This window comes from Rhincodon typus, chromosome 16 (genome assembly GCF_021869965.1).
Source record: "Rhincodon typus isolate 14 chromosome 16, sRhiTyp1.1, whole genome shotgun sequence".
Lineage (NCBI taxonomy): Eukaryota > Metazoa > Chordata > Chondrichthyes > Orectolobiformes > Rhincodontidae > Rhincodon > Rhincodon typus.
The window spans coordinates 15,669,678-15,683,388 of record NC_063347.1 but is presented as its reverse complement, the minus strand read 5'-3'; the positions used below and the strand labels follow the sequence as shown (position 1 = coordinate 15,683,388).

Below are 13,711 nucleotides of genomic sequence, written 5' to 3'. Positions count from 1 at the left end.
GCAAAAAAGACCCTGAACTACCTGTTGCCTGCCACTTTAACACGCCACCCTGTTCCCTGACCAACATCTCTGTCTCTGGCTTGCAGCAGTGTTCCAGCAAAGCTCAGCGCAAGCTGGAAGAACACCTCATTTTCCACATGGGGACCCTGCAGCCCTCTGGACTCAATATTGAGTTCAATAACTTCGGGGCTTGAACTCTCCTATGTCCCAGTCCCCACAATCAGGCCTTGTGGTCACATAGTCTACTATTATACACAACCCATTGTCAGCCACTAACAGTCTCCATTAACAGCTATTACCTCCTAGCCAGGTTGTTATCCATTCCTTTGTCTGTCCAACTGTCCTTCTCTCTCTTTGGGCTCTATCACCACCTATTGTTTACTCCTTACCCCCTCCCCCACCCCATCTTCTGCATTTAAACCGACATCTTCCTAACTACGATCAATTCTAAGGAAAGGTCCCGGACCCGCAACATTAACTCTGATTTCTCTTCACAGATGCTGCCAGACCTGCTGAGCTTTCCACGAATTTCTGTTTTTTGTTTCTGATTTACAGCATCTGCAGTTCTTTCAGTTTTTACACCAATTCCATACTTTGGATACAGAAACAGTATAGGGAAGGTTGGCTAGAACAGCATCAAAAAATAGTCAGGTTGCAAAGTTGAGCAAAGCATGGATGAAGCAGGCAGCATTAGACAGTGCTGCAACTAGCTCTTCTACTCCTAGGTAAGTGAAAGGGAACATTAGCCAGACACTTACATAATGTTCAATGTACAGTAACCAGACTTGGAATGTAAGTTTATGGGCAATAGCTAAATACGTCTTGTGTACCATTGAACTCAAATCAATAGCCTCTGGTTACCAACCCTCCTGCTATTGGAAACAGTTTCTCCTTTCTTACTCTATCAAAACTTCTTATTGTTTTGAACACATACTAAATCTCCCCTTAACCTTCCCTGTTCTAAAGGACAATTTCTACTTCTGCTGTCTCTTCATATGCTTGTTCCTTAATAATTAAATTGGGTTTCAATTGGCTATATTCTGATGCAATGTACAGAATCAATGATTCCAATATGTACATGACCCAATGTCTTTAGAGATCCCAGGCCAGTGCACTGCTCACTAAAACCTGCACTCAGCTGTCCCCAGGTGTCAGGTGGACATCTTCCCAAAGTGAAAGCTGGATTGACCAATCAGTTATTATGTGTTGCCTACAATTGGAAAATGCTGCTGGTGCTGTTAGTTTTCAAGATCAATCCACTGGGCCCTTAATGAGGCCAATTCTACATGTAATTCTAATGGGTATTGAGGTGTCCCTCAACTGCTCCCGACTGGCTAAACTGATTTTTGCCAACTGGTTTACAATCCCAAAGAATCTTTGGAGACACTGTACTGATACAGAGTGTGGAACTCCATAATAGCTTCAGTCTTCTGAAGATCTGCCATTATACCCTCACGGTTAACAATGTGCCCCATGAAATAAATAGATCCCTTGGTGAATTTGCACTTCATGTTAAGGGCAAGCTCTTCTGCACTTTAAGACTGCATTCATTCTCTTTAGCTGTTTCCCCATGTATTATTACATTACTCATGTTGATTAATGACTCCATTAAGACCTTGTAAGATATTAGATATCATTCATTAAAAAATCTCTGGAGCCAAGGCGATTTTAAATGGTTAACTGTTGCAACAAAATCTTCCAAACTGAGTAATGAATGCAGTAAGCAAGCTTGAATACTTGTCTGATGCAACCTGCCAGAATCCTATATTTGCATCATTGAGAAACCTCAACTTTAGTAAAGTTTAGTTCAGCTCTCATCAACTGGAGACGTCGTGTGGATTTCTCTTGGATTTCTTAAAGCTCCAGTTATTGACAGTGTTCCATGAGCAGACGATTTAAAGCTGAGCCTGAATATCTCACACCGCTACTCACCACATTGCATACACAGTCTATTCAAATCTGCCCCACTGCCCACCATGTTGTGTAGGCATATGAGTTCACTCCACTGTATGAGCTGCTGCTCATGATGAAGGCTGCTATCACCCTTTTCTATAAGTGTAGGAAATGACAGAACCTGCCTGGTCTAATGTTGCAGAGGAAAACCACTCCCTGGTCTAACTGAAAGACTCTCTTGTATGATGTTCCCTCTAACTTTTCCTTTTTCTCCAAAGTCCATCTGCAGCAGTGACTTCTGGAAATAGAAGTCTATGCATCTGCAGGCAAATAGGCTTATCTGGGCCTTTGTGTAGCTGTGAGCCATACAGCTCAGAGGGAACATTGCTCTTATAGTTAACAAGATATACATTATTGCATGTTAACAAATTACATTGAGATCATGGACATTATTACAGAGATATTGAGGAGAGCCATTTGTTGGGTCTCACTTCTTTGAGATCTTAAGCTGTCCTACCTGCAAGTCCATATGACATCATCACAGTGTCATAGTCATAGAATCATAGTTGCACAGCATGGAAGGAGACCCTTCAGTCCAACTCATCCATGCTGACCAGATATCCTAAACTAATCTCGTCCCATTTGCCAGCATTTGACCCATATCCCTCCCAACACTTCCCATTCATATACCCATCCAGATAAATCTTAAATGCTGTCATTGTACCAGCCTCCACCACTTCCTCTGGCAGCTCATTCCATACGTGTACCACCCTCTGCGTGAAAAAGCTGCCCCTTAGGTCCCTTTTGTATCTTTCCCCTCTCAACTTAAACTTATGCCCTCTAGTTTTGGACTCCATTACCCTGGGGAAAAGACCTTGGCTATTCACCTTATCCAGGCCCCTCATGATTTTATAAACCCCTAAGGTCACCCCTCAGCCTCCAATGCTCCAGGGAAAATAGCCCCAGCCTATTCAGCCTCTCCCAATAGCTCACGATCTCCAACGTCGGCCACATTCTTGTAAATCTTGCCTGCACCCTTTCAAGTTTCACAACATCTTTCCTAAAGCAGGTATTGGCCCTCCTCAGTATTAACCCTTTTGAGACTCATGTTCAACACACTCCACAGATGCTATCAAACCTGCTGAGTTTCTTCAGCACTTCTGGTTTTTACTCCTGTGCTCCGATGCTGTCTGTAATAAACAAGTCAGTGAGTGTAGCCTGTGGGCAATGGAGCTACAAGGATCAGTAAAGCTCCCATTTCCTGTTGTTTAACCATAGGGTAGCAGGAAAGTGGTCCCTGAGGTTACAGAAAGTGGATGGTAGAGAAATAAATAACTAAGTTGGCCAAGAGGGTCATTCGTGATCACAGGGCAAGAGACCTGCTAAATGAATGGATGTGGAACAAGATTGGATTAAGGTGTGAAGCATGAAAAGTCATATTTTCCACAAACACTGACAAAGTTCACACAACATAGAATGGCCTTGGTGAGCTACTTTCACGCAGTGGTCACTCATGGAACTGCATCCCAGCATAAAGTTAAATATAAGGTCAGCATAAAAATATGTGGTGGAAAAAGAAATATTAATTTAAACTCACTATATCTTGGGGATATAGAGGGGAGGTGATGGCCTAGTGGTATTATCGCTGGACTGTTAATCCAGAGACCCAGATAATATTATGGGGACATGGGTTCAAGTCCCGCCATGGCAGATGGTGAAATTTGAATTCAATAAAAAAGCTGGAATTAAGAATCTAATGATGAATGTGAAACCATTGTCAATTGTCGGAAAATCCATCTGGTTCACCAATGTCCTTTAGGGAAGGAAACTGCCATCCTTGCCTGGTTTGGCCTATGCATGACTCCAGACCCACAGCGATGTGGTTGACTCTTAACTACCCTCTGGGCAATTAGGGAAGGGTAATAAATCCTGGCCCAAGCAGTGACGTGCTCATCCCGTGAATGAATAAACAAAAAACAAAATCATGCAAGAACTGAAGTCTGCTCTAATTGTGTGTGGGGTGTTGGTGGTGTTGTGTAGTTGGACTAGTTATCCAGAGGTCCCAAGCTGAAACACTGGGGTATAGGTTCCAATCCCACCATGGCTGCTCATGGAATTTCCACTGGATTAATTTGGAAGAAATGTGGAATTGAATGCAGGTCACAGTGACCATGAGAGCTCTCATTGATTGTTGTAAAAATGTATCTTGTTCACTGCTGTGCTTTAGGGAGGGAAATATGCCATCCTCATCTGGTCTGGTCTGTATGTGACTCCCGACCCATGGAGATATGGTTGACATTTAGCAAGCTATTTAGTTCAAGGGCAATTATGGATGGGCAACAAAATCCAGCATTGTCAATTGCACCACAGCCCATGAAAGGTTAAAGTTTTTTTGGCATGTGTTCACATCATATGCATCAAGACTTTCTCAGCATATTGTAGCAGAGCCACACAGAGAGGCAATAGCAGAGTTTACGTAATCACTGTATTCCTGTTTTTGGGGAGGAGAGGGTGGAGCTGGTTGGATCATGTAACTGAACACTTAATCTGTTTTCCAAAACTATTGCGTGCTAAGATTCTCACGGATCAAAGCATGAGAATATGTGAGAGATAAAAATGAATGACAGATAGAGAGCGATAAAGTGAGAGAAGTGGAGTTCAAAAGGCTCCTTCTTAATTCTTAGGTTTTATTTTCCCTTGTCTTCCATTGGGTCTTATTGCATTCCCATCAGTTACTTTATATAATGTCTTTAACATTGGAAAATTTTCCAAAGGCATTGAACATTGCCATAAATAGGCTTATAGCATTAGTGGAAGAGGTAATGTTTGGGTCTGAAGGCATCAAGGAGGTATGTTTTAAGAATGCTTTTGAAAGTGGCAAGAGACATAGTCAGCTGGACCAAGATGGCAGCCATAACACCTGAAGGGTGTGCCACAGAAACTGGAATGTTGGGAAGGGGGCAAAGAAAAGGGGTTGTAGGAGTTTGGAGGGCATAGATTGGGAAGCATTTGCAGGGGAATGTATTGAGAAGGAGAGGTGGGACTGCATGGAACTTGTCGAGAGGAAATGAGAATTTCACATTCAAATGCTGTGAGAAAAAGGGGAGCCAATGGAGATGCCAAACAAGACAGAACATTTGGATGGAATATGGGTGCATGAGCAAGTTGTTGATTACATAGAATTGGGACGCAGTGGTGTCATGGTAATGTCACTGGACTAGTAATCCAGAGGCCCAGATTAATGCTGTAGGTCATGGGTTCAAATCCCACCATGGCAGCTGGAGGAATTTTGGGGAAAGAAAACCTGAAGTTAAATCTCTGTAATACTAACCGTAAAACCAAGGTTATTGTTGTTAAAAACTGATCTGTTTTACTAATGTCCTTTAGGGAAGGGAATTCACCATTCGTGTCCGGTCTACAGATTCACAGTAATGTACTCAGCTCTTATCTGCTCTCTGAAATGGCCTACTGAGCCACTCAGATCAAGGGACAATTAGGAATGGACAACTACTGACTATGCTAGTGATGACCCCATCCAACTAATGAATTCAAAATAGACGAGTATTGAAGGCCATTGACAAAAGCAAAGTAAGGTGTCAAGCCTAGAGGTGGAGAAGTCATTAATGAAGGATTCATCAGCAGTGAGAGAGTAGGTAGACACAAACAATTCTTTAAAGGTGCAAACAGATGGTCTTGGTGATTGTTAGAATATGGAACTTGAAGTTCAGTTTAAGAGTTAAATGGGACATCAAAGCTGCGTGCAATCTGTTGGTGAGAAGGAAAAGTGTGCGGAAGTTTTGATAGCAAAGTGATAGGCCTTGCACTTGCTCTAAAACATTAGGCAGTTCACAGAAGTGTTGGTTAATTGCTTTGTCAGTTCTGGTCTATTTATTAGAAAGGAAAAGGTCTCACTTAGTGACTCCCCTTAATGATGCAATGGAGATTTGCAACTCAGTTATGCATGTGGCAAAGGCAAGGAGAACTGAGAATATCAATAAATGCCCAACCATTTAAGTGCTGCTTATGGAGTTTTTGCAAGACCATACATGTTATGTTGGAATTCACAACACCGCGAACAGAAGAAGAAGAAAGGTATTTTTCTTCAACCGTGCTGCATGTACTCACAAGCTCTGGAATGTATGTAAATAGTCTTCTGGTGAAAAGACATTGAGCAAACAAATAACCTGCAAAAACAAGAAAACTGACTTTAAAAAGTCATAGAAGAAACGTGAACAAAGTTAACATGTCAATATGCTCAGCATCCACTTGCTAAGGCTCATGATCCAAACTCACATTTTCGTGTTTGTTGTGCTTGAGCAGCTGGAGTTCACGGTACGCTCGCTTAGCATGAGTCAGAGACTGGAAGGGTCGGTGCAGTTTCTTTACAGCCACTTTCTCTCCGGTCTTCTGGTCAATCACTGAACTATACGTAATTGGAACGAGAAGTAGATTATCAGCCTTTCTCACAGAGTCATAGAGATGTACAGCACAGAAACAGACCCTTTGGTCCAACTCATCCATGCCAACCAGATATCCTAAATTAATCTAGTCCCATTTGCCAGCATTTGATCCATATCCCTCTATGTTCCTATTCATGTACCCGTCCAGATGCCTTTTAAATGTTATAATTGTACCCACCCCTACCACTTCCTCTGGCAGCTCGTTCCATACATGCACCATCCTCTGCGTGAAGAAGTTGCCTCTTAAGTCCCTTTTTTATCTTTCTCCTCTCACCTTAAACCTATGCCCTCTATTTTTGGACTCCCATACCCTGAGGAAAATACCTTGTCTATTCGCCATATCCATGCCCCTCATGATTTTATAAACCTCTATAAGGTCACTCCGCAGCCTTCAACGATCCAGGTAAAACAGCCCCAGCCTATTCAGCCTCCATCTACAGTTCAAACCCTCCAAATCGAGCAACATCCCTGTAAATCTTTTCTGAACCTTGTCAAGTTTCACATCTGTCTGATGAAGAAGCACAATGACGAGAGCTGCAACACAGCATGCCGCGGAACCATAGGAGGTGACTTCGGCCCCATTATTTGACAAGCACAAACACTCCAATCTCACTGTGAAAGTACATCAAGCAGAAATCAGACATTGTGTAAGAACAAAAATGCAAAATTACTTTGCAAAATGCATCATATTTATCTTGAGTTTACATCTCAGTCAATGTAGTAATATTAATTAGAATTGAAGAGTTGATTTTCTTCCACAATTTAACCACATATCAATTGCTTACTTGGCTTTTAAGTTGCTAAACATCGAGGTAAAACAATGTACCTGAAAATACTAAATGTCGTTTTCCCCGGAGGTGCTTTCTACGAGTATGTCTTTATTTAATTGGCTGAATTTGAGTTTACTGCAGCTCCTATTGTGGGATTAGAACTACACAGAATTATTACAGCACAAAAGGAGGCCATTTGGCTCATTATATCTGCACCAGTGCTCCAAATAACTGATTCACGTTGTGCCATTTTCCTGCCCTCTCCTGTAACCCTGCATGTTCTTCCTTTCCAGAGTCTAATTCCCTGCTGAATGCATTGATTGAACTTGCTGCCATCACAGGTTCAGGTAGTGCATTTCAGACCCTAACCATTCACTGTGTAAAAACAATCTTTCTCATATCACTTATGCTTCATCTTTCTAATCATTTTAAAACCATGACCTCTTATTCCATTCTTTGACAAGTAAGAACAGTTTCTCTAAGCTACTTTGTCCAGAAACCTCATGATTTTGAATACCTTTATCAAGTCTCCTCTTTGCTGTCTTTTCACCAAAAAAAACTGTCCTAACAACTCCAATCTATCTTCATAAATAAAGTTTTCATACTTGGAACCATTCTCAAGAATCTTTTCTGCCCTTATTTATTGTACCTTGTCCTTTAGAGGGAATATACCATTACTGTGCCTAAACTATTTCTGCTTTGAAAATAATCCAAGATTCTGTACCTGTACCAAGTTGCTGTACCTAGGTATCTTTGTACCTAAGATGGCGCTGTAAGTGGAACTTGTAAACTTTTCACTCATGTAAGTACATGTGACAATAAACTTAATTCAATTCAATTCAATTCAATTCAACCCATTGTACAGCTACTGTTTTTCCTAACTACCTCTGACTCCAATTTATTTAGTTCAGATCCATTCTTATCCCATTGAATTTGGTTTTCCGACAGTTAATTATTCTTACGATTTATTCTTTGTCCTTTCTAAAATCAACCTAAATGTTTGGTACTATAATCACTGTGCCCTAAATGATCCCCTACTGACACTAAATCCACATGTCCATCTCATTTCCACCAATTAGATCTAGCAGAGCCCTCTTTCTTGTTACACTAGCACACACCACTACAGGAAATTTTCACTCCAGGAACTCATGCCCCTCTCTGCTCTTTGCTTACTATTATTCCAGTCTCTATTCAGATTATTAAAGTCTGCAATACAAACACCCTAATATATTTATACCTTGCAGTATTTTCCTTGAAAATTTGTTTCTCAATCACCTCCTCACCAGTGAGTGGTCTGTAGACTGCACTAAACAATGAAATTTATAATTATAAGTCATTAACTAAAGCCAAAAAGATTTGGTCCCTATTCCCTCTTCAATGTACTCTTTGATCAATACTGTCTCCCCCTCCCTTTTTCTTCTTTTTCTATTATTTCTGAGTATCTTATATCCAGGAACATTTAACACCCACTCCTGCCCTTCCTTGAGCCAGGTCTCTGTTATAGCCATAATATTGTATTTCCAAATGACAATCTGCACCAGTCTTATTAACCACCCTCTGTGCATTCACATACATGCACGGTAAGCCTGATTTAGGCTTTATTCTTTTTTTCTGAGCCCAGATATTAGTTTACTGTTCCCTAGTTTATTATTATCCAACTCTGCCAGTATTTTGTATACCTTAGCATTCCTCTCAGATATTGTCTCCTCACTGATATACCCCTGAAACCTACATCATATTAGTCCTGGGCTCTGGATTACTAGTCCTGTAATACAGTTACAGTGTTACTGTGATGTATAGGATATCCCAAGATTATACTAGATATCTCACTGGATGCATACTGCAGACCTACATTTATCCTATGTGACTCATTGGGTCACTGCTTATTGGGGTATTATTTTACACTGGGTTGAGAGCATACTGTACAACATGAGTTAACATGTTTGCATGTAGCCTCTCTCACAAGAAAATGAAGCAACATGATGGAGAGTATACATTATGCTTCAAAGGAAAAACCACCAAAACAGAAGAAAACAGAAAGTGACAAGATGTGAATGATTGAGGAGAAACTAGCAATGATGATAGAGAGAGCAGGGGAAAGCATGTTTGAGTATGATGAAATTCATTTTTTAAAAAATGCATGTAGGTAGGCTAAAGAGGAAGTTACAACAAGATTTCTTTAAAGTACTGGAGCTGGAAAGAAATCATAACATGAATTGAGAATGAACTTCTTCACCCAAAGGGTTGTGAATCTATGGAATTCCCTGCCAGTGAAATAGTTGAGACTTCCTCATTGAATGTTTTTAAAGCTAAGATAGATAATGTTTTGAACAGTAAAGGAATTAAGAGTTATGGTGAGAGGGTGGTTAAGTGGTGCTAAGGCCACAAAAAAGAACAGCCATGATCTGATTGAATGATGGAGTGGGCTCGAAGGGCCAGATGGCCTACTCCTGCTCCTGGTTCTTATGTTCTTATGTTATGTTCTTATGAAGGTTATGGACAAATGGCCTAAAAAGGGATAATGATAGATAGTAGGTGGAAAGGCAAAGTTGGTAAAATATTGTTTGAAAGGGATACAGTAGCCAAACATTAGCCAGACTACAAGTGAGTTGAAAAATGATCCAAATCAACAGAGTCCTCATGATATAGAGTCAACTGAAAGACCAAACATTACAACATCAAAGTTAAAGAATGCTTTGAAATTGTTGATTATGGTAAAGCTCCAGGTTTAGGTGAAGTAATAGCAGAATGTCCAAAAGCACTCGGAGAAACAGAACTGATAACAAATGTTTGTGATCAAATATACACCAAAGGCTATGTTTCAAGTGACTTGATACATTCATTATTCATTCACGTACCTACGAAACTTAAGCAACGAATTGCAATCACTTCAGAACTATAAGCTTTAAGAGTCATCTTATTGAAGTGATCGTCAAAATCACAATAGAAAAAAAAACACGTTTAAACCAAAAACTGGTGATACATGGTCAGGATTTTGACCTGGGGTAAAATCAAGAAAGGGAATATTTAACCTTGGAGAAACGTTTGATAAATATTTAGAATTAAACAACAAAATTTACTTCTGTTTCATCAAAATGAGAATGTATTATATAATGTCATGTTGATTGCCAAAAGTTAACAGACATGTTGCTGAAATTGACAGTAAAGTTGTGAAATTTCTCCAGGGTCAAGGATGCGACCAAATAGGGAATGTCAGGCTAGAAGAGAGACAATCAGAAATGTTTCAAATGAAGAGAGGATTGCAATAAGGCTGTGTACTGTTGGCAAAATTATACAGTCTGGGTACACAACAAATATTAAGAGAATCAGATGTACATCTGGGATGAAAATTGAAGGCAAGAACATAAAAACCTGCAGTACACTGATGACCTGATGCTAATTACAGACTTGGAAGAGGTCTTAAAAAATATCATAAATCAATTAAAATCTAGAAGGTTAGAATATGCCTTCAGTATGAACTGAAAAGCCAAAAAGTCAAAAATACTAGTGGTTAAATGGAATATATTAGAAGAAATTGGAATGAAGATTGAAATGGAATCACACTGGAGAAAGTAGATAAGTTCATTTGTTTATGCCAAAAAGTGCATGTGTGGAATAAGCTGCCAGAGAATGGTGGAGGCTGGTGCAATTACAACACATAAAAGGCATCAGGATGGGTATATGAATGGGAAAGGTTAGAGGGATACAGGCCAAATGCTGGCAAATGAGACTAGAATAATTTAGGATATCTGGTCAGCATGGACGAGTTGGACCGAAGGGTCTGTTTCCATGCTGTACAGATCTATGACTGTGTGACACACTTTGTGATGCAGACATTAGAAAAGCATAGAGGTAGCCAGATAAAATTTTGTGAAGACGAAGGATCTGTCAACAACAAGATAAGCTTGGAACAAGTAAAAACTCATAGGATGATACATTCTATTCTGTGTGCCTTAGCAGCCTGAACAATAAGTAAAGATCTTTGAAAGGAAATAGAGGTTTTTGAAATGTGGATGGCTGAGACAAATGTTAAAAATTCCATACACAGACGATAAGGCAAATAATAAGGTAGTAGAAATGTCAACAGCAAACAGGACTCTAAAAGTGACATTAAAATATCAGTAGTTCAGCCGTTAAATCAGAACTCCCTAGCTACAGAGATTTCTTCAAGAAGATAAAGTGCAGGACAGTAAAAAGGGGAGGTCAAGCTAGGTGTCAGTAGATGATGGATATCACAAAGCAGTTGCAGATGAGTTACTGTGGATATATAAGGATGCTGCAAGTCAGACAAGCTTGGCATAACATGGCAGCAGATATCTTGGCAGGAGTAGATACCAGCAGCAGCCTCTTATTTTTACAATTCCTTATTTCAGCCTGATTTTGTTTTTTGCACATCTTCACAGGATATGACTTCATTTATTGCACATGACTTGTTGCCCTGAGAAGTTCTGCTGTATACCAATTCAGGGGGCATTTCCAAGGGCATTAAGGGACAATTCTATAGTATGGGATTATGTCTCTATGTATCAGCCAGACCAGTTTGGATGGCAGGTCCAAGCCATATACTTACTTGCTTTGGTGTGAGCTAAAAAGCAGCAGATTTGTTGAACTCTTGATCCCTAAGCTGTGAGCACATAACCACTGTAGGAGCATTGCCCTGATTCCATTAGTAATATTAGAACATTTTTATTTTTTGGCATGTGTTTGCATTAGTGACAATGAGACTTTGTTACTCTATGTATCATATTGGTGGTGTCACTGTGCCATCATTATTGTGGACGTGGCTGCTGGTAAGTAGGACTAAGACATCTCTGTTCTGGATTCGGCTTTGAATAATAGGTCTCCTGTTGTGGTCAATTACACAACAATTGAATTCAACCCTGATCTTTCTCAACTGCTCCAAAGCACAGATAGAGACCAACTGTACAGTGAGGTTAAATACTGAATGTTTGATTCACACCACAGCAATTGAAGGGGGGACAGGTTCAAAGAGGGGTGGCACAGAAGGAGCCCAATTTAAATTGATCAAGGAGTGAGGAAACAGTTGGTAGTTGGTTTGGAATATGGCTGAGTTTTGATGGGCTAAATCACCTCCTCCTCTGTATTTATACAGCCCAACCTTGACGGTAATCCTGAGAGAGAAAAGTTCAAAGTCTACAATGTGAGAGGCAGATGTATAATGGCTTAAGGACTGTAGACAAACAGACAAGCCTCTGAAATAGATACCAGACACGAATCTCAAACAATGATAGTGCCACTGAAAGACCTGTCATCTTTCCCTATTAATGAAATTCCGAAACTCCTTCCCTCTTTAAACAATTATATACTCCTACTCTTTCTATGCCATTTGTTGATGTTACTTCCCAATTCTTTTTCAGCTTAAAGTTGTCAATTTGCAAACGCTTAGATTCTGGACATCGTCTCCCAGTGTTTCTCCCTGAATGGAGGTTTAGGGGAGACAGAGAGAGAGAGAGAAATCTGCGAAGACCAACACCCTTTCCTGAGGATCACACTGACACAGGTGGGAGAATCTTACTCCCACTTTTGTCTGCATGCACAAGTTGTCCATTTGTTTACACCTTGTTTGTGTCTGAAGCTCGTACACTGCACCGTTTACGCATATTGCATTGTAATTTTTAAAAAAAAAATTTTAAAAATTGTCCTTGTCTCCTGTCCAAATCCCAAAGACCCACTGTCCGAAAATTAGCTCGAGCACCCAAGATCCCCATACTAAAAAAAACCTTAAATTTCACCCTAAGCCAACATAATCATGTAACCAGAGTGGGATTGGTGCCCCAAAAATCCCATTTCTCACTTACCACACGCTTCCATACGCCCCTGATCCTATCGGGGTCAGGTCGGTGTACCTGAGCGGCACTTCCCAGACGGTCTTGTTAAGCTCTTGCCTGTAGAAGCCTTTCCTGACCGGGGTCCCCATGTCCCTGAGTTTTCCGAAGACAGCACAGGCGGAACTGCTTGAGTGCAGGTTCAGGTGAGTTTCAGTTCATCAGTTACTCTCGATTACGCACACAAGCCGCAAGCAAGCCCATCCTCAACTCCACCTCCACCTCTCCCGGCTCGCTGGCTCTCCTGAAATCAATCTGAACCTTTTCTGCGGATGGCACTCAATAACAGTTCCATTTCCATATTCAAAATTGAAACACAGAAACTAGACCCCCTACCCACTTGTACCTCTTGTCTCTATCCTCAAGCAGTGTGTTGCACTACCCACCTTTCTCACTTGTGTTCTGGACCAGACCAAACCCCTTTCAAATATATCAGGGGGATAGCCTAAGACCCCAACTTTATCTTATTTAAAGGTTCTGTGTTCTAGGTGTAATTCGATTGGTCACGCAACTAGGCTTTAAGCAAAACACACTTTATTCTTATCCCCAGTTAAATTACAAACAAAAAAAAGAATTGGTATAACTTTAACTCTATGGTAAAGCTTAACAGAATAATAGATTGTTTAACTACAGCAACTGTTCCGATATAGTAATATCTCATAAACACACACTTGGCAAAGGCAAATTCAGTAAAATAGATTGTCTGACATGTGATGTTTCTCCAGTCCAGGAGAAAAGAACA

General features: G+C 40.5%; 1 protein-coding gene across 1 annotated transcript in view; it reads right to left on the bottom strand.

Moving 5' to 3' along the window:
- LOC109914201 (mitogen-activated protein kinase 14B-like) overlaps positions 1-13,121 on the bottom strand; it is a 38,313-nt gene extending 25,192 nt beyond the window's left edge. Inside the window, exons 1-3 of the mRNA XM_048606697.1 lie at positions 12,943-13,121; positions 6,187-6,316; positions 6,019-6,077 (exon numbers count right to left, since the gene is read on the bottom strand). Of these exons, the coding sequence (XP_048462654.1) occupies positions 6,019-6,077; positions 6,187-6,316; positions 12,943-13,061 (308 nt within the window). The 5' untranslated portion in view covers positions 13,062-13,121. The remainder of the gene's footprint in view (positions 1-6,018; positions 6,078-6,186; positions 6,317-12,942) is intronic.
- Positions 13,122-13,711: the final 590 nt, after the last annotated feature.